Source organism: Corvus brachyrhynchos, unplaced genomic scaffold (genome assembly GCF_000691975.1).
Source record: "Corvus brachyrhynchos isolate BGI_N302 unplaced genomic scaffold, ASM69197v1 scaffold115, whole genome shotgun sequence".
Classification (NCBI taxonomy): Eukaryota; Metazoa; Chordata; class Aves; order Passeriformes; family Corvidae; genus Corvus; species Corvus brachyrhynchos.
The window spans coordinates 24,746,613-24,767,320 of NW_008239553.1; the positions used below are offsets into that span (position 1 = coordinate 24,746,613).

The 20,708-nt window shown below is 44.2% G+C and overlaps 1 protein-coding gene across 4 annotated transcripts in view; it reads left to right on the forward strand.

Annotated features, from left to right (window-relative positions):
- Positions 1-6: 6 nt before the first annotated feature.
- The window catches only part of ADCK1 (aarF domain containing kinase 1), a 79,570-nt gene continuing 58,868 nt past the window's right edge, over positions 7-20,708 (forward strand). For 2 of the 4 annotated variants that reach the window (XM_017742233.1, XM_017742235.1), the window contains exons 1-3: positions 8-274; positions 2,581-2,718; positions 6,976-7,059. In XM_017742233.1, the coding sequence (XP_017597722.1) occupies positions 2,593-2,718; positions 6,976-7,059 (210 nt within the window). In that variant the 5' untranslated portion in view covers positions 8-274; positions 2,581-2,592. Of the gene's footprint in view, positions 293-2,580; positions 2,719-6,975; positions 7,060-20,708 lie in introns of all 4 variants that reach the window. The other 2 variants (XM_008639632.2, XM_017742234.1) reach the window with 2 other exon arrangements.

Below are 20,708 nucleotides of genomic sequence, written 5' to 3' on the forward strand. Positions count from 1 at the left end.
GGGCAGTTCTCGGGCGCGGCGGTGGACGCGGGCTCGGGGGCCGGAGCGGCCTGGCCGGGGCTTTGAGCGGCCCTGGGTCCCCAATGCCCTCGAGGCGGTCAGCGATCGCCGCCGCTCCCGGTCTGGACAGGTGGCGATGGGGTCACCTTCGGGGCTCCGACTGGGAACCGGCACCGTCCCGGCTGCCTCTGGTGGGAACAGAAGTCCAGCTGTAACGCGAGGGACCCTTCCGTGAGCGAAGTTGTGTGAAAGTCAAAGAAACCATCTCACCTAGGTGAAAAAAGAGCTGGAGGTGATCCATCAACGCAGGGCTTAATAACGAGAGGCAGTGACACCCCAAGGCTTGTTTCACAGCTGACAGGGCCTTTAAGATATCCTTAGGGGTGTCGTAATGGCTCATTTACATGGAAAAGGCTCCCCTATACCTTATGCAAAACTTTGAAATACAATTTATTCCAGAAAATTCTATTTCTGTACCTTATATTGGCGGGGTTTTAATTATTTCCTTTTTATTGCTACAGCATGTTAAGCATGAAAGCAGGAACTTTTTTGCTGAAGAATTCAGCTTCTCTGCCTGTTTATTTGCTACCTAAAGTTCCCATCTTCTGTTCGTGTAGAGCTGGCGGGTATGGCAATAGATGTGATGTAACAAACTGCAGATTATAGCTTCAGGTAGGAATACAATGCAAGAACAGATGGACCTGCATTCTGCTTTCAATAAAATGTTCTCTTAGCAATTGAGAAAGTGAAGGAAAAAGGAAAAAAATAATGAAAAAGAGAGGCATATTTTCTGTTAAGAAAATGTCACTGCACCTTTTACTTTTCAATAAATGAAATGTCCAAGGAGCACAAATGGTTTAATTAAAACACTTTGCAAAAAATGACTTTTGAAGGTGACAGAGGATACAAGAGATCTCTTTACAAAAAAAGATTGGTCCTGCTGGAAGAACCCCCAAAATTTCTAGAATTCCAGTGAGGCAGGGGAAGGAGGGCAACTTTTTTTTTTGTAAAGTGTGTGTTCGTTTGGCTGCAGTCAAGAGCCCAGGTTTATTTTTTGTTGAGTTTTGATCATAGATTCAAAGGAACCCTGGTCAGCCAGCTACCCATTCTGACAGGAGAAAGAGCTGGGGTGCTGCAGGCAATTCTTACAGGCACTGACAGAGTATGTCTCAGCTTTTCTGCCTCACAATTACCTAGGGCATGTAAGGAAATAAAAGGAAATAATAAAGTTTAGCTAAGGTTCAGGTACAAAGGTCTCTTGTGTTATATTAGCTTATTTTGCTGATTGTGTTCTTGTGAACTGTTTTTGAAAGACGTGACCTGTGTCACTGCATGTGTTTTTTGGTTACAAGGCTTCCAAGAGAAAAGGCACAAGCCAGACTGACCCTGCTAAAGGTTCATAATGAGAAGTAGGAAAGTTTCTCAGTCAAGCCTAGGAGTGGGAGGATTAGTAGACTCCATCTTGGTGGGGTGAGAGCCTGCACTGTGTCAAGGGTGCTCCTGAGAGCTTGCAGAGTAGGTGACCATACCTTTTGATTTGTGATAGAAGCAGAAGGAATAGTGAATCATATTTTCTGCCCAATACCAGCCATAGGGAAAGGAACGAAAAATGTACCTAATTTGTTGTTTTCTTTCAGGTCTGAGTCCTCTAAGATGACATAAGGAAATGGAAAATATATATATTAATCTGTAAAGAGTTACATGTTGATGCTACTTTATATACTGCAAACAGTGAATGTAGTGATCCAAAGTGCTTAGTGTGGGAAATGTTTCATGCCCCGCCCTTGTCTCACAGAAAACATGTGGTTGAGAAGTGTCTCACCCCAGGCCTGTATTGGGCCTGTGACAGAGCTAGGAATAGGCTGTAGATTCCTGCAGATGAGTGTTCTGCCAGTACAGTTCCTGTCTGGCACTAGAATGGGATGGTGATAATGAGAAAACAAATCTCACTTGGTCACTCTCATCAGGTCCCCCATCCCCTGCATTCTCTCTGGTTGTCTGGCACTGACTGCTGGAGTGGCATACAACATCCTGGGATGCATTGCCTCTTCCTAGACCACTCATCATCAGTGTGGAACTTTTAGAACTAGCCTGGTAGAGTTTCTAAAAAGCTTTGGGTGCTGTTGATATTGCAAGTCCTCTTTTGAAACCCTGTTTTTTTATATCTTCTGTTGTTCCCCTTATAATCTGCCTATGCTGTGATATCTTCAAAAATTTGTGTTGAAGAAATACCTGTTGCTAGGATCAGAATTGACTTCTGGTGATCTCATGTCCACCTGTTGTGCCTCCTTGAAAAGCCTTTAGGATCCTGAACAAATGTTTTGTTGCACATATGCAAGGTCTAGCAGTGAGTTACTTCTGGATTTGTGGCCCACAGACACTGTTGAGTTAGGAATAGCAATGAGCAACTTACCCGCAGTTGCTGGGTGATTGCATGAGCTCTTGGCTGGGGGCAGTGGTAGCAATGTGTCATTAGGAAAGGAGCAATTAAAACTTGGATTGTCAGGTCCTCTGGGGCTGTAGGCATCAGATCACTAAGTCCTTATCAGATGTTACAGTTGCTGTTTTGTGTCTTGGCAGGGTTCATCAGTCATGGCACTAAGGGCATTGAAATTTGCCTCATTGACAGCAGCTGCTTCTGGCATCTATCTGTATGGAAACAAGTTCCTGGATCCTAATGATTTTGGAGTTGTTCGTGTGGGCCGAGCCATTGCCACAGTAAGTTCTACCATAGTAATGTGCAGGAAGATTCCTAGATGGGTGAGGGAATTGAAGTTCACAAGAACTTGTGATTTTCTGCATTCCCTGTCTGCATTTTCATTTGGCAGCTGGCTCAGGAAATCAGAAGATCTGTGGGGAGCTCTTCAAGTTCTTGACACAATGGGGAGAAAGGGGGTGAAAGGATATAAGGAATACAGCTGTTGTTTGCACATTTTGGAAAGAGAAAAATGGAGATACCGAGCTGCAGAGAGCTGTCTCTGCTTTCCTAGATAGGGTGAGACCTTCAGAGCAAGGGCTCACTTTGGGCCCACATTTTCATCAGCCGCCCTTCAAGGTCAGTCACCCAGGTGTGGTGTCTGGGTGCCTTTTAAGAGTGACTTAGTTCAAACCCTCTTCTCTGCATATGCTATTTCTACATTTTGTTATAAGGATCCTGGTTGTATTGATAAACTAGGGTAGCCATTGCCCTATCACCCTTGGTAGGAGGTTTGGGGAGAGAAGGACTGGTGTTTTGAGGATCATTCTCAAAGCAAGAGTAAAGTGAGTACGGGTGATTACATACTTCTGAGATTGGAGTGGTTTCCAGATTTGTAAAATAAATGCTGTATGTGCCTAGCATCATTGATATTTCTCAGAAAACTGGGAATGGAGACTGCTGCCTTCTCCTTGAGGATGCTCACTGATGAATCCATGAGCAGCCAGGAACATGGAGAGCAGAGACTCTAGAGGGGTTATCAGTCTCCTTGTACCTCACTTGTATTATACATCTGTCACTTCAGGCCACAATCTCCATCATTTACGGACCCCCAGTGGTAAGCAGCTGTCTGTCTGCATTTTCTGTGACTTTTAAGCACTTCATTAATGAGTTTTACAGGGAGTCAGCTCCTGAGGGCAGATGCAATAAGAAACAAGCTCTGTGGGTTGACTCAGGTGCCATGTGCGTGCAGCATCATAAACTGTTGAGAAAAATGAATGCTTATTTTGAAAGGGTGAAGGTAGAAATACAAACTGTAATCTTTCCTTCTTACTTAATAAGTGCTAAGCTTCATCCTCTGTCCCTGACCATAAGGTAGCAGCTCTTTCCATTTTAAAGCACAGGAAATTGAAGCATGGAGAGGGAATGCACCTTCTTGTGGCTGGAGGAGAATCTGTTATTCAGGGTGTTTGGGTTCTCCAATCTGCCCTTGAGTTCTGCCTGCTTGACCAGTGTTTCTCAATCTTTCTTAAGCCACTGTTTTTCTGGTAATCTACTGTTTAAGACAGAAGTAAGTGAGAAGTTCCAGTGATGAGGCTGTGCAGTTGGTCTGTGTTTTGAGTGATGGTGAGAGATTACTTTCCTGAAGAACAGGATGTAGGAGAAAAGAAGTATTCTTTGCTTTAGATGCTGGCAAATCACAGACATGCTTGACTTTCATGTTCTTTGCCTTCAGGGAGGTCACAAGTCATTGGCTGTAAAGCGCTTCACTGGTCCTGCTCTTAAATGCATTAGAGGGTTCTGCACCCATAGCTGCAAGCAGTGACCCCCAGAACCAAGTTACCAGTGCTCAGTCTTCTGTAGGTGATGGCAGCATGTGTTTAAATCTGTGTATATACTTTTATAAAAGAATGTTCTGTCTCTTTCTGAATTCTGTTTCCTCTGGTATATATGACTGCATGTATTTGAGTTGTTTCTGAGAGATTCTTTAGTCTTGCTGCACCAGTGACCTCTACCTTCCCTGCTCCTTGTTGGACAGTCAGAAGTCAGCTCTCGTCTGAGCACAGGCAGCCTGAACTGCTGTCATTCCTTAGCTGCGGACCAGATGAAGCCAGTAGAGCAGACATTCACTTCTAAGAAGCTCAGCTTTGGGATTGTTCTTTTTGTAAATCAAAGATAAGTCTCTAGCAAACAAGTGATTTTGGATATTGGATATTGGTGACATCTACATGTACCTAAAGTATCTGTCCTTCAATCTAGCCGTGCCCAGGCTTCTTACCTGGATGCTTGATTCCATCATTGAGCCATAGCCAAGGAAAATTCAGATTCTAATGAAGAGACTGCAATTCTTAAGAGCTAATAAGTTCAGCAACAGCAGACACAAAAATTTAAGACAAGTTATGGTGGGGCAAACAAAAGAGAAGCCTGGAGAAAGGAACACACGAGGATCAAGGAACCTGACGTACAACTATGAGACTCTGGACAGATTTAATCTGAGTTTGATTAGAGAGATTTGAATCTGGTTGTATTTTAAGTATGTTAGTTCAGTAGTTCTTTGCAGACTCTGTAAGAAGCCTGATGAAGCTCACTAGTAGAAAATTTTTTTTTAAGCCTCTGTTTAGGGAATTGGCTCTTGCTTGTATATGGGTAGACAGCTATTCAGGGGGAACATTGTCCCATGACTTGGTAAGATCTGAGGATAGGTTTAGGAGCAGTAGAAGAGTGTACAGTGTTGAGAATTCATTGATACCAAAGTGGGACATTTAACACTGGACAGGATGCAAGCTCAGTGAAAGTAACCTGGCATTTGTAAAGGGAGAGACTTGTATATCTTTTTATAATTCCGAGCTTCAGTCTCACACTGTAACATGAATCACAGCACTAGTCTTGGATGAGAACGAAGTCAGTGGCGTGGGCAGCTTCACGCTGCAGAGAGTTTCTGTGTTCTGGTAAAATTAGAAACCTGGCAGAGCCATTGTGCATTTGCCATATTCTTTTGAGAGTATACCAGTTGTTTTGGTTATGTGGAAGGAACATTCTGTGCAGTAGCTAGACACGGGGAGGGATTTGGCAATGTCAGAGTTGCCTATCAGGATCATCATAATATTAATTTAGTGTTTAAGATTACAGTGTAATTAGCAACCGCTTAATTAATTCCCTCTTCCTCTGTAATACAGGCCAATCTGTTAGCTGCTTCTTTTTGAGTTGGAGGTGATAATTACCCTCATGGACCAAAGATAAAATAAGAACCAACTCAAGCCTTCATGCAAGACTGATTTGAACCTTTGAAGTTGTGAAGATGCTTTGAAAATTTTTTCTTCTGAGTGGTCTCTGTAGCTGTGCAGCTCCTGAGTTCATCAGGGGTAAGAAAGCCTGAAATGCCAGAAAAAAAAATTTGCTGTGCTCAGTTTACAATTTGAAAAACAGGAAACATGAGAAACCTAACCTCCACAAGGAGGGACTGTGTCTGTTACTGATTCCCAGCTTGGTCCACTCTTGGATGCATTTCTGAGCTTTTGAGTCTTTCCCTCTTGTCTGTTCTGCTGCCTTTGTCTCAAACCAGGTTTGATTCCCTTGCCTCCCTGGTTTTCATGATAAGTCGACCGTACTTTGTACCCTTCCTGGGCATGTTTATGGTGAAAGGGGGGGCTAGTATCCTGTGCCAGATACTCCCTTCAGTAGGGAGATTTTAGGAAAACTGACTTTGATGGAAGTTACACAAAAGGTTCTTCATGGCAACGATCTTGAAGTTCAAATTAGTTAGTGGACAGGCTCCCCTAGGTGTATATCCCCTTTTCTCCCTCCAAACATGACCTGTATGTTTCTCTTCCATTCACTGATGTTCTGACTGTGGAAAGAGAGGAACTTTAGTGATAGGAATTGTGAAATACCCTAGATCTGTTTTCAGAAATCATTAAGGCACTTAAGAATATAATTCCATTGTCCATGGCAATGTCTAACAGGCTTTGGCTGGATCCCGTATCCTGGTTTTGTAATTGGGTTTTCGACCCTTTGGCCCCATAGTCCTTTGTGCAGTTGAATACCCCCAAAAGTACTGCTGCTTGTGCTAATCTATGAGTTTGTCTTCAGTCACTCTGTTCCCTCCTGAGCTTCTACCCAGAGCAAGCAAGTTAGGCAGTTTGGAGGTGTGAAGTGTGGGATAACTGATGGGGTGCAAACGGAGTCTGGATGGCCTCTGTTACTACCAGCAGACCCTACTGTGGAAGCTCCAGATGGCTGACCGAAGATGGGAGTCTGCTGTGCAAGGTGCTGTACAGAGATTAGGAAAATGCTTTGAGTGTCTCAAATAGAAGATGGTATAGGAATGCCAAGTGTTGCTTATTTTTAATAGCTACATATCAATCAGGCCCCTGCACTTCTTTTTGTAAGTGTTCATTGAAATGAAAATATTTTCATTTAATTTATTAATGAGTCTGTTGCTATAGGCTTCACTGTGAAGCCTAAACTTTGAAGCCTAAGGTACATACATTCTCTTTAACAGAAGTCTTATTGTTTTGATAACTGCAGAGCTTGCTCAGCATTTTTGGTTTCATTTGCAGACAGCAGTTATCACCTATGACTACCTCACCTCTCTTCGGAGTGTCCCATATGGATCAGAGGAGTATGAATTCCTCAAATCACAGGTAGGTAATAGCACTGAACTGCATTCCTTGGAAACTGCAAGGCACAGGTGTGTTGCCAAAACCATTCCTGTAATGCTGTCAGCTTAATAATTCAATATGCTTTCTACCTGATTGTTAACAGCAATATTAGATAACAGCCCCATATTAGATAAGCATCTTGCAGGACTTGCATTGCCCAGTGGAGGAGGTCCGGTCCTTTGTCAAAAGTAGCCATATGCATCCAGTGCTCACTTAAGTCCAGTAGAGACTCAAGTTCTTGGTGTATGTATTTGGGCTCTGTTACCACATCTCTGCTGCCCAGACTGGTTGTGTGGAGGTCAGCTGCTGAGAGTGGCCTGGCAGTGCTTTCTTATTCTGCTTATTGTTTGGTAATGGCCATAACATGAAGGCTGAGGGATTTAAGTAAACAGAGTGTGGCGAAAAGGAAATAATAAAGATGAATCAGACTTGCAGATCTCTGAGGAAATGACAATTGTGCAAAGAAGTGTATATCTCATTGTGAAACACTCTGTTGTGTTTTGATGTCAGTAATTAACAATAATAACAAAAGCATTTCTAGTGAGAAGGAAGACAATCACCCCCACTGCTCCTCTCAAGTCTTGTGCTGCACTGTTCATTCCAGCCTATTGCCCTATAGTTCATTGAGCTGTGAATGACACCTGGTTTTAGTTGATCGCTTGTGATGTATGTTAGCCTGGGTTTCTCTGCTATTCTAGTTCAAGGCCTCTTTGGAGTGGGAAGTACAGCTTGTGCCAAATTAGGCCAGTCTGCATAGCATGTTTGAAGTAAGGTCTTTAACCTCTTTTCTCTTCCTGGTGCATGTAGGATTTAGGCCACTGATGGGGTTATAATGCATGGAGTGGTGCTCTCCAGGGATTCTGAGACTGGGGGGAATGTAAGGCTGGAAACAGCCTTGAGTAAGGTAGAAATCAGTTACATTGGACTCCAGCATGCTTTGGTATTCCTCTGGCAGAAAATCCACATCTGGAATGGTTTGCAGAATGGCTTCCTTAGGCTTGTTGTCATCCTCTCCTGTTTAAAGATGCTAAGCTGTTCTGATGTAGCTCCCCATGCCAGGTGAGTGGCACTGATGCCCTGGCATAAACTGGAGATAGGTGTGTTGGAGTCTGGAGCTTCACTTCCGTCTGCCTGTGTCTCTGCCCTGTACCTTTGAAGTCTGGTTTGCAGAAGGGCTGCCTGTAGCTTCCTTGAGCGACACCCAAGTTGTGGAGTTATCAGTGCTGTGGACAGCTTATTGCTTGGCAGAATTTGCAGCAGCTGTTGCAAATTCCTCACCTTTTGCCATGTATCTCCATGGTTTCATTAACCTCTGTCATGCAGGTTGTGATGATTTGTCAATCCATGCCCCAAGCAGCCAGAAAGGGCCCTGTTTACTAGCATTGCACAGAGCTGTGGCCTCCCTGCTTGGCAGCCAAGACTAGCTGAGTCAGCCCCTGCATGGGGCAGAGCCAGTGGCAAGTACAGCATGCCAGCATGGCCAGCACTAGCCTTTGGCTGCATAGAGGGGCATGAGCTAGGAGACAGAAGGAAGTTGGCACAGGCATAGCATGAGTTGGCGAAACTCGTTGACCATGGGATGCCTGTCCTGCTGTTGACAGGTGTTATGGAGTGCCACCACTGAGTCTGGCAGGAACACCACTTACGGGTTCCTCCGCAACATCCCTGTAGAGTTTGTGCCAGTAAAGCATCAGTTTGGCATGGGAGATACTTTGGACCTGGGCAATTGCACACCAAACTGTTAATCTCAGTGCAGTTTTAAGTGGATGGCAACCAAGTCTTTACCACCTTGCAGCTCTTTTAACTCTCTGTGGCAGCTGATTCTGTTGGTGTTGTACTAGCTCAGAATGACTTGTAAGAAGTTGCCCCATTGGAGTTGGTACTTAAGATTAGTCACTGGATAGGGCCAAGAGGATGTGAATGCCCCTCCCAAATTAGTGTTGTAACAATACTTAGCCAGATGTTGCTTCTACTAGCTTCTGTCCTGGATAGATCTCTGGTACTCTCAGCCCTTCATCTTACTCTGTTTCTGTCCTTCTAGTGAGGCCAGCTTAACCTCCTCTTGATATACTGAGAGTTTGGAATTTCTTTTAAGTGTGTGTATAAATTGGCTGCTGATTTCCAGATGCAGTTTTGGTACTGTGCCTAGAAGAGAGATTCTGTGAGGGAGGGTGTATCTATATGTGTGTATGTGAGATCTGGGGACCGTGCTGATAGTGCCAAAAGGTCTGAATGCAGTTGTTGTGCCTCTCTCCAGTGTGGGGTGCAGCTGCATATGTCTGTGAGGTGCTTGCAGCTCGGAGTGGAAAAACAGTTTTCTCTGTGGATCTCCTCCTGGATAGAGCATACTGGTGATGCTACTTCAGTGCAAATAATGCTTAACTTGTTCTCCGTGGATTTCCAGTGAAACATTAAACTGGAGTCTCTAAATTAAATGGCCTTGAATGAGAGATGGGAAGCTTCAGTGGCAGCACCAGTCCCCTGAGCCTATTGGGGCCAAACAGGGACAGAGTCATTAGGAAACAATTAAATGCAAAGCAGATTAAGAAGGAAATGGGTTCCCCTGGGACTTTTAGTCAGGTTCCTGCTTAGCTCCAAGGAATTATCTTCAATTTTACTGTATATTTCTGTCCCTTGTGGACCACTTTTGATGCTAATAATCTAAGCCCCTCAGTTTTCAGCACTTTTTTATCACCAGCAGATTGGGGGTATTCTACTACTTTCCATGAGGCAGCAAGCAGTAGATGGGAATTCACTGTGTGTCCTGAGGTTAGCCTGCCTCTCCATGGATCTCCTGTCAGCTAGGAGATACGAGAATCCACTTTCCAGATGGCGCCCATAGCTGTTCCTCAGCAAAAACCACTTTTCATTCCTGCCCCTGCCTGTAGCAGAGATGAACCTGCTTATGTGCTCAGGCTTTATGTCCTTCCCAATGGTTGCTTCATCTCACCACTGGTGGCTCGACCACATTGGCAGCTTGATCTTTCTCCTGAGTTAGGGGTCCTTTCCTGGTGTGTGGGCCCTTTTCCTGCATATGATGCCAGTGTAATGCCAGTGTACTGATGTCAAGGCCAGTGGTAGCCATGGCTGGCTCCAAGACATCGTATGTCTGTAGGTCTACTGTCAGGAATATTAGGGGAGTTATGACCATTCTTTCACTTCATATCTGTTTCATTAAATGATTCTGGACATCTCTGCACATATAAGCTTGGGCATTTCTTTTCATTTCTGCTCCTGCTTGCACTGGGCCAGAGGAAGATGGAGGGCAGCCTGCTCGGTGCCATTCCTTACCTTTTGTTTTCAAAACAATTTTATTCTGTAGGAGGCTACATTTCTCTGACATTCTTCTGCCTCCTGGAGTGTTGGCCCTTCACAGTGTTTGTCTCCTCAGTATCAAGTCAGCCTACCATGTGACATTTCCAGTGGTTTGCTCTCAATGTAGCACCTGGATGTCTTGGCTGACACTTCCTACATTGCTGGCGTCAATTTCTGTTGATCCTGCTGTCAGTCAGGAGGTGTGTCACAACATGCAGTTTGTTTAAGGGCTGGTATCAATGGAATTCTGAGTTATCAGTGTAGTAAGAGGATTGCAATGGGTCAGTTGTCTTGCAGATTTTGGCACAAGTGGCCACAGTTGAAAATCTTGAGCAGGACATCTTTTTGTTGTTTTCCTCTGTAAGACAAAAGGTTACTGCTGTGAATTTTGGTTTTTTTTTTTGTAATAAGGAGGAGACTGCAAGGAGAAAAAGGATCTGTGGTCAAGGTATCTCAGAAGACAGTGGGAATCCATTCTTGAATTAACTTTGTTGGCTATAAAATTGCTTTGTCAGGGAAAAGCCATTTGGGGAGGTTAATTAAATCTCCTCCTTTTGAGAGCAGAATGAGGATGTTCTCCTCATTCAAACTTATGGTTATTGGACTGTCAGTACCCGGGCAAATATTTGGAAACTGTAACCTTGTGCCATCATTATACAGAATACGATTTCTTGCTCCTTGGAGGCTCTTCCTGTCTTTGCTATGTTTGCTTTTCACAGTGAAGTGGGTGTTCTCAAAATGAGTTTTGTCTCACAGTGAAGTTGTCCAACTGAAGGATCTTGGAAAGAGCAGGAGTGAATGTGTGTGTGTGTGTGTTTTCAAAAATAATCTATAGTTTCTGGATAGTTCAAACCAATGAAATAGCCTGTGTCTTTGGACTTCCCTTGTGATTCAGTAACACCATGTGCCTTAAATATTAAGTGATGTCCTAAAACAGTTTCTTCCTGATGGAGGTGGACTGCATCTGTAGAGAGAAGTCCTCAGGAACTCTCCACGATTGAGCCATCAGTCTAAGAGACACATTTAAGAGTGTCCTTTAATACAGACAGTGTGTGCAGTGGTGGGTCTACTTGTGCTTCAGCCTCTGGTGAACTGAGGTGAGAAGCAAATGAACTTCCCTATGAGACACGAAATAACCATTAGGTGGCAGTGACTTTCTGTCACCAAACTAAATGGGAACCAGTAATAGAGAGGTGAAGAGCTTCAGAGTCATCCACAGTCCCTGAGCTGATCATGTTTGGTTGCCCTATTACCTGCTCCCCAGGATATCTCTTCATCTAAAAGGCATGGTCGACACTAATGCAGTCTAGAAAAGCTACTGTCAGGGCCAGCTGGTGGCTTGATGACTCTACATTTGAGCACTGCTGTCTAGCAAACTTCCTGCTAACGCATAAAGCATGAAAGCTTTGCACTGAAATCACATAACAAGCTGTAAAAGAAATCTTCTAATTGCAAGACACTTCCTTTTCCTCCTTGTGCTTTCTGGAGTGGTGTCAGCTGAATGCTCTGGCCATAGCATCTCTAAGTTTTAATTTTGTAGCATTAGGAAGGTCCATTTTTGGGGGGATCTGTGCCTATGAAACTAGATGTTCTTCAGTCATCTGTGGTGATTTATTCAGAGAAGTGGACCATCTACTGTGACATTTTTGAAGGAGCAAGAAGGAGATAAGTGAGGGGAAGGAGGCAGTGCCTCGTTTATTGCATCTTTTTTCCTGGCTGTGCACACTTGTCCCTGAAGTGCTTTGCTCCAGGAGCATGACTATGACTTGTCAGGTGCTCGACTTTCCTGAGTGTCTGTCTCAGCTTCCCAGCAGGAGTGACAGTGTGCCTGGGGAGCATTTAGCTGTCTCTCCTCCAGGTGGGGCTATCCCTTTTCATTTGAGTCCCTGAGGCCCTTACCACGTTGCTTTCTTGGAGCTGCTGGAGAGGTACATAGAAGCCAGACTAGTACCTGAAGAACATCTCATCTGGTAGAGTGAGGAAACCATTAAGAAGCCCTGGGAGGATGCAGGCTGCAAGGAGCTTGCATCTTAAGAAACATTATAAAAGGAACAAATGAGAAGTGGAGAAATAATCATGCTTTACTTAGTGTTTGGACTATGCCTTGAGTCCCAGTGTGAAATGAATGCTAAGCAGTGCAAAGTTGAGGTATGGCAGGAGATGGTATCTTCTCTGAAGAGCTCATGGGCGTGGTTGATTTGCCTAGATTTCCACCCTAGATGTGAGTGGTGCAAATAGATGTGAACATGGAATTTTTCAGAGGCTGAAGGTCTGTGTAAACAGGGAAGGAGGCAAAAAGCAGAAATTACGTAGGATGCTACTGTAAGTGACTTAACACTGATCCCATTGACATTGGATCAGGCCCTGATTAGGGATGTTTTCTTAATGAAGGACTGTGTAGCTGTGAACTACTGACCAGTTTATATGGTTCACAGAGCACAGAATCACAGAATATTCTGAGTTGGAAGGGACCCACAAGGATCACTGAGTCCAGCTCTTAAGGGAACGGCCCATATGGTTGTTGGAGGCCACCTGTAAAATCCGTAGAGCTGACAGGTAGCCAGTACTTAACCTATTTTAAGAACAGGAAGACAGCTGTCTTGAGAGTACAATGATCTTATCTGAGACTAGGAAAAATAGATAACCTAAAAGTTTCGTTTGGGGATAGTGACCTATAGTTGCAATGTCAAAGTGGACTTCTGAAGTGTTTTGTTTGCTCTGTGAGTCCTTGGCAAGACCCATATTGTGGATTCTATTCCTTTTTCTAAGGTTCTTGTAGTTAGCTTGCAGTGAAACACTATCTTGAAAGACTCCAAATTAGGAGTACAAATTAGATATAAAACCAGGGGTGAAGAGAATTGGTGGCATGCAGAGGATATTTAATGTATCAGGCCAGGTTGGAATTTCAGAGCAGGACTGAATATTGTAGATTTGCTCTGCTAAACCAGTGACCTTCTCACATTCTCCGCAAAGTGGATCTGATAAAAGAATGTGCTGGAAGGCAGCTCACAATTACCTGACCTGTCAAGCAAGTGTCTTCATTTAGTCAGTTAAGTCAGTGGTGAGGGAATTGCTGTGGTGGGTGGTGTCTTGCAAACACTCATCTGGACTTGTTTGCAGTGTGGGAGGCATCTTAGTGGGTTCCAGGCAAATCCTGTGAACGTATGTGGGGGCTACACTGTTTGCATACTTGAGGGAAAGGTCTCTCTGAAAGATACTGCTGTATTCTTCTATCTGGTGCCCCAGGACCAGGCAGGACTCTGTAAGGCCTGAGGAAGCCCTGCGGACTAGGAAAAAAGGAAGCTAAGTTTCTCTTGAACTGGAGTTGTTGATGATTTAGTTCTAGGAATAAACCAAAAGGTATTGTTCAATGTCAGGTTTTAAAGCTATCCCTTGCTTTATTTGCTAGAATGTTCAGGTGCCCTGCCTAGAAATGTGCATTTTTGTACATCTGGACGGACTCATCTGTTTGCCTTAGACACATGCCAGTTTGTTCAGGTGGGAGTGCTTATAGTGAAGTAGCCACTTTTGAACAGAGGCAAAAGTTCAAAGATGGCTTTGGAAGAGTCAATCCACGATGGTAATCACATTCACTGCCACACTAGTTAAGCCTACTTTTGGTCCTACGGAACTGGCTTGGGGTGCCTTTATTTTTATTGGGTGTTTTGTTTACTTGTATCTTTTTTGGCTTGAGAGTTCTGTCTCAGTGGCTACAAGTTCTGCTGGCTACAAGTTCTGCTGATGGTGCACCATTCAGAGCAGCTTGCTGCTCCTTCCTCTGCAGTAGCATCATTTTGGCAGGTCTGACACCAGTAACAACTTGTTCCTGTCAGTGTACTGAGCCAATGTGACACAGAAGAGGGCCACAGCCAGCAGATAAACAAGGATCATCTTTATAAAACCTCCACTCTGTTCTGAGCTCCACTTTAAAAAGGAATTTGCATGTGAGCTTGCACATGTATGAACCTATCCAGTATTTTATGAAATGCCTTCTGCCAAGCCTGGTTCCATTTACTATGTTGCTAGTTTTGCTGAATTTAGAGGTAAATTCACTGAAAAGGTCACTACCAGAATTGCTTTTCAAAAAAACCCCATGTCTTAAAATGTCTTTACTGCCTGTGCAGTCTTTGTTTGAAAATATACTCATTTTGAGTTGCCTGTGAACTCTGTAACTGTGCAGCCTGTTTGTTATTGTATCTGAACACAAGTTGTTTTTTACAGAGCTGTTGAAGGGCAGCAGGCTTTGTTTATTGTAGGACGGGTGTGTGAAGAGAAGTAGGGAAGATACTCTTTTCTCCCTCGGGCCCTTTCCTTGGCATTCACAGTCAGGCAGCACAGCTGGGCATTTCCAGAGCCTGGTAGGAGCTGTTTTATCTCTGCAATGCCCTGGCATCACCTGTTCTGTCTCTCTTTTTCCTCTCCAGGACAACTTCCCTGCTTCTATTTCTTGCAGTAAGCTGAGGTTTTGCTGTGGCAGTCTGAATTGGGAGTTATTCTGTGCCAATATACAGCGTGCTGATCCGTGACTGGGGAATGTTAAATTGGAATGATGGCTCCTGATGAGGAGATGAGATCATCTCTCTGATGGAGATTGAGAAACATCAAGGCTAATTATTAGCTGGAACTGCACTTTCCTCACTCTGAGCTGGTGCTAGTTCAGGACTGTGTGCTTGAAGACAAGAGGTGACTGCAATCTGATGCATGAGAGGGGCTCCCAAGAGCAATACGAGCTCCTGCCGCCCTGACTGGCAGGGTATATCCTCTGCAGCTTCCCTGACTTCCACTCTTCCCACAGTGGACTGAATCTGTACCAGAAGTGGTGTTTGATTCTTTTAAATCTATGTTTTGATTTTAGGGTAGCAAGTGTTCAGTAATCTGGTTAAGTACTGAGCAAAATGCATGCAGAAGCAGCTTCACGCATGCACCTCTCCTGGTGTATCCCCATCTGAATGCATGCAGCTTCCCACACTGGCCCTGCACAGCTGAGCTCTCTGTTCACTTGTACTACCATCCTGTACCAGGCCTGAATCAGCATCCTGCCTGCTCCATCTCTGTCCTTACCTCTGCCCACTGATGTCCCAGCCCAGGCTGCCACCTCCCTGGCCCCTGTGCTGTTGGCGGATTGGATGCAGGCTTACCCCACCTGGCCTCACATTTCTTGGTAACTCATGTGGGAAAGATTTGCCACAATCTTAATTTTCTGAGAACTGAGACCCAGGTGCTGGGAGGATACACTGCCAAACCTAGGCAGGACAGCTGCTGGCTACAGTTTTTCACACTTGTGTCAATGGCAGCCAGACCAGCAGGTTTCCCCTTCCCAGTCCCTCTCTGCAGTAGGATTCCCAGCTCTGGCACAGCTTGGTCCTCATCTGAGAAGACGAGCTCTACGTTGTGTGTGCCCTAGTTTCATTCCTGTAAATCTCACTTCAGAGACAGTCAGATGTCAGGTTCCACAACATGTTGAAATCCAATGAGCTCACGGCCCGAGGAACTCTTCCATTTACAAACAGCCTAGCAACCCACTATATTTCCTATGAGTATGGATAGAGTGAAGCCACTAATGCAGACATGAATTTTATTTGAAGGATACTAAATTTAAATAAAGTAACAATAAAGAGATCAAGCTCTGTCCTTTTGCAAAATCTTTGAAATGGTGGGATGTATGTGTAGCTAATAAAGGAAAGTTCCTTTGTAAACAGTGTTCGCTGCTTATAATTGTTGGACATATGTGTAGTAAATTAAGGAAGAAGCAATGTATTGGTAAGACCATTTACCCACATCGCATCCCAATGACAGATGCCCCTCCTTCCACCTGCATTGCTCAACAAATTTCTTCTCAAGAGGGGAAATGAATTCTCAATAGCAACATGCCTAGTAATTAACCGCACTGTAATTCTGATGTGCAATGCTGTCACCCACCATCAGATGGGAGTGGAAAAGGCACTGCATTTTGTTGATGGTGGAACATTTGTTTTCCTCATCATTTTGACACCAGAGGTAATTGCCATTCCTGAAATATTCTCTTGCTACTATTACAAAGCAACTGTTAGGGACAAACTAATTATGAAGAATCTCGTTATGACAGATTAATAGGCCAAGAGAGGGGATTTCTTTTTTTTTCTTTAAGGCAACTGAATAGTAAAATCTAACAGCTCCCATATAACTGCTAGAAACACATGCTTCTCTGTAAGCCAGCATATTTTTTCTTAGAGATGAGGGATTTGAAAAACTAGGACTAGAGTATAGAATGGGTTTCCAAGCTTGCTTTTATTAAGTTTTCGGTTTCCCAACATTATATGCCAAAATGAGCTAGAGTCTGGGTGTTGCCATATGGAGGGGAGGTCTTCGTGGTTGGTATTAGACCAGCATCTTCTATCTGGGTCATGGTTGAGCAGCATCATGAAGGCTTGAAATGAAGAATGCCGGACTTGTGATTTTTATGGATTTTAGAACAAGACACGAAGTCATTATCTGGGCTGCTTTATTGCCTCTAAGGGTTTTCTGTGTCAGGGAGGCCAAACTAATATGCTGGTTGAGTTCCAATGGCTGGTATGCTTGTGTCCCCCTGGAAGTTGCAGACTACCTGCTCCAAATTATTCTTATGGGGTGCTCTCTGGGAGCTGTTGCAATGTGGCTCAAACATGTCTGCTTTCCCGTAGTAGAGGGGATTGAGGCACCTTGCCTCCCTGTGACTGAACCAGTCTGTCAATGCTCAGAGGAGGAGGACTTCGAAATACCTGTACTTCTCACTGCTGTGTTTAAAAGCTCACGCAGTGTATGAGTAGTCTGGACAGCCATCCATGTAGACTTGGTAACTGTGCTTTCAAAGAGGCAGTTAGGTATGTAACTCGTGGCTGACTGGCTACTATGCGGTGCTAGTGAATGCCAGGTTCATTAAGGGGGAGCCAATTATAGGCTTTGAAATAGAAATAATGTACAATTAAAGCTCCTGAATGAGGTCTGTTCATGTTCTCAGCTTTGCCTTGATGTCTCCCTCAAGTTGTCAGGAAACTACAGGCAACTACAGATCAAAGGATCTCTGTAGTTGGGACTGAGTCCCCTCTTACTATCTCCAGCCAGGTGTTTGTCCTTGAAGCACTCTATCCAAAAAAGGAGCAAATCTTCAGAGGTAATCAATGCACAGCCCCCATTCATGCCATGATCTCCTTAATGAGAGAACAGGGAAGCTCCATTCTTTTCCAGAGACCGAATCAAGACCATGTTTATGTCATTTTCTATCTTCTCCTGCCTGCTGACATCAACTCCCAGTTTCACTGTAACTTCATTCTTCTTTATGGGATCTCTGTGTGGAGTATGTAAATGCTTTAATATTAAATATTTGAGGCTAGAAGTCATAGATAGTATTAAGTTTTGATTACTAGCATGTGCTTTAATTTCTTTGCTTCATGTCCATCTTGTGCAAATTCTTTATGGTCATTTTTTTGCCGTGCAAATATTGTCTTTGGGAACATACACAGTGATTTTACTTGGCCAGTAAGATCTGATTCTTTGGAGGATCTTTGTCAGTATTATTGTTCTGTCAGGTTTTGCACCAATACCTTTTGTCTTGAGTTCACTATTTGCCTTCTCGCCAAGGTTAGACATTAGCTATCTTCGACTAGCCTGTTGATGGAGAAATATTGAATATGTAATTTTATATAAAGATGATCTCAGTTTTATTCCCTTCACAACCCTGGTGAGCCACAGCTAAGTGCAGGGGAGGCATGTACAATATTGTTCGTTGTGATACCTGCTGCAGTAAAGGCAATTGCCTCGGGTACTGCTGGAGGTAATTCCTTCTGCTTATTGTGGGAGCAAAAGCAGTCTACTCTGGATAACATGTGGCCTCACCTGGGCTCTCCTTTTGTTCATCTCAGTTTGGTGCCATGTCAGATATTCATGTTTTACTTCATTAAATTGCTATCTCATGCTCTTTTAAAGCGGTACTCTCATAGCCAATACAGGTTCTCTCTCTTCCTTGCGTTCCTAGCAGCCATAAGGATTCAGTAGACCAAATGCTACCTTCGCTGGCACACACACAAGCCAGTTTTTTCCAAATTCTGCTTCCACTGACACCTGCAGAAACCTATTGTTTTCAGTGAGAAAGCATAGGAGTGGCTGCAAGGAAGGGTTGGACCTTCTAATTGCAGTTTAAGAAGTCTATTGTGTATGAGTCAAAACAGACACTGCTCAGTCTCCCATACTGGTGACATTGATGGGATGCTAATAGACACCAGCTGCCTTTCTTGGTGTGGAGCTGTGTGGTGTCAACTTGATGAAAAAACTGGAGTTATTTATATATTTTTTTTTCACTGAAGTCAGCAACTCTGATGGATATCCAGAAGGGAGCAGACCTTCTGAGTAACAAAGGGACATTCCTTGTTTGTTTTTTTTTTTTTTGACACAGGCACTTTTTAAAACACAGAACTGCACTTTGCCATTGGTGATGACTTATCGGCACTGCAGCCACTCTCTGTTGGATGTGGTGCTATGACAGTCACTGCAGTTTTTTGGAATTGACAGCGTAATCCCATGGTTGTTATCTTTCCTGACTTCCTCGTCAATCCAATTTAATCACTTCTAGTTATTTCATGTTTTACTGTCTCTTTCCTTTTCAGGCATCCTGTTCCTGTGGGAAGAGGTCTGTACTTTAAAGGTCAGAGCTTCTCAGATTAAAGAAGGGGGAAGGAATCTGCCTCTGTCAGTTTGGTAATGGGCTGTACTCTCTTTAGAGACACTGCAATAGAAACCCTTCTTTCTGGAGTCTGTCACCCAGCTGAATGCTGGTGTGTGTCTGCATGGCTGTAAGAGAGGGAGCTGGCTTGCTCTGCTCCCCTGGCTGTTGGAGTGACCTGCCAGGAGAGAAGTTACATATGTACAAGGAGGAGAAGCTGCTGTTGCACGATTTAATCGCCTGATGTTGACTCAGATGGGTCCTGACTGGAGGTCAGCTGTGACGTGCAGCTGGTAGGGTGGGATTCGACTGTTGGGAAGAGAAAAATGCCAGCCCAGATTCTTCAGCGTTGATGAAGTGGATGTGACGATTTCTCCCCTCCAGCTGCAACGGCTGCCTCTGTGCTTCCTAGTTTTCTGCACATCCACAGTAGGAGAGCAGACTGTGAAGCTACCCTGTCTGGACCCTCAGCTGCTGAACTAGATGAGACTTAGCTGAGCTTTCTCAATGGTGCTTGGGCCATCCATCCTCATAAAACTCACCTTTCAGTGTGCCTTTCAGTCTGTCTTCTGCATGTTGGGGCTTCCTGTGGAGTCCATGGCTTTTCCAGCTCCATTTTATTGCAGGATGGAGTGTGAGAACTAAGGGAAGAGGCTGTCAGATCTCCAGCTTCATTCCTCCTGCTAGGATTCTTCACTTAGCTTTGAAAATGTGGCCAAATCTGTATGAGCTTCTGTGACAGCTAATTCCTACTGTGGCCTTGTTTGAGTTCTTCCCCCCACCCTCCTCATGGCCCAAGACCAGCCCTCACTTCCCATGCCTACTGCCTTTCCACGGTCTTCTTACATGGAAATAGCTGTCTGGGGAGTGTTCTCCTTTCAGGTCATTTTTACTGCACAACATCATCGTCTCTTGCTATTCTGTCAATAGTATGTGGTTTCTGCAGGGCGTGTGAGCAGCTCCTGTTTAGGGAACACTCCTGTGTGTAATACACAACTTGGTTGATACTGTTCCTTCCAGCAACTGAAAATATCAAATGAAACAGGGCTTAGCAGGACTGATGAGAGGGTGTGAGTGCCCCCCGCCCCCCAGCTAAATACAATGCTAAATAAGATGGTGTCTTTACAGTACTCAGCTTGTTTTCACTGGCATCCCATGTGGTTTGATCCAAGCTGAACTGAATTAATTTTGTTAGCCAGATTTTGAGAGATGCTATGTCAAATTTATTATCATTTCGCCTGCCTCTGTAACTGGAGCTGCAGGCTCTGTGATCAGTGGATCAAGACATGTGCCTCATTTCATTGCGGCTTCTGTAAATGTCTCCGTGCCTTCTGCAGACATGCTGTTGAATTACTTCCTATCCTCCTTGGGTTCTCTGCAATGAAGCACAGGACAGATCTATTTGTATACCAGCTATCAGGACAACAAGGCACTGAATGCACTTTTCTGAACCTGCTGCCTTTGCAAGTACTAAATGTCTGTGTATACATGGGTCTGATCCTTCTGTCTTGGGCGAATCTGATCTGATCTTATCCTCATGTGTAACTAACCATTCATGATAATGTATGTGCCCCATGAGAGAGCCTGTGTGAAGGACCTCTTGAACAGTCACAGGGTAAAATAGCCTCAAGAGCAGAACCTT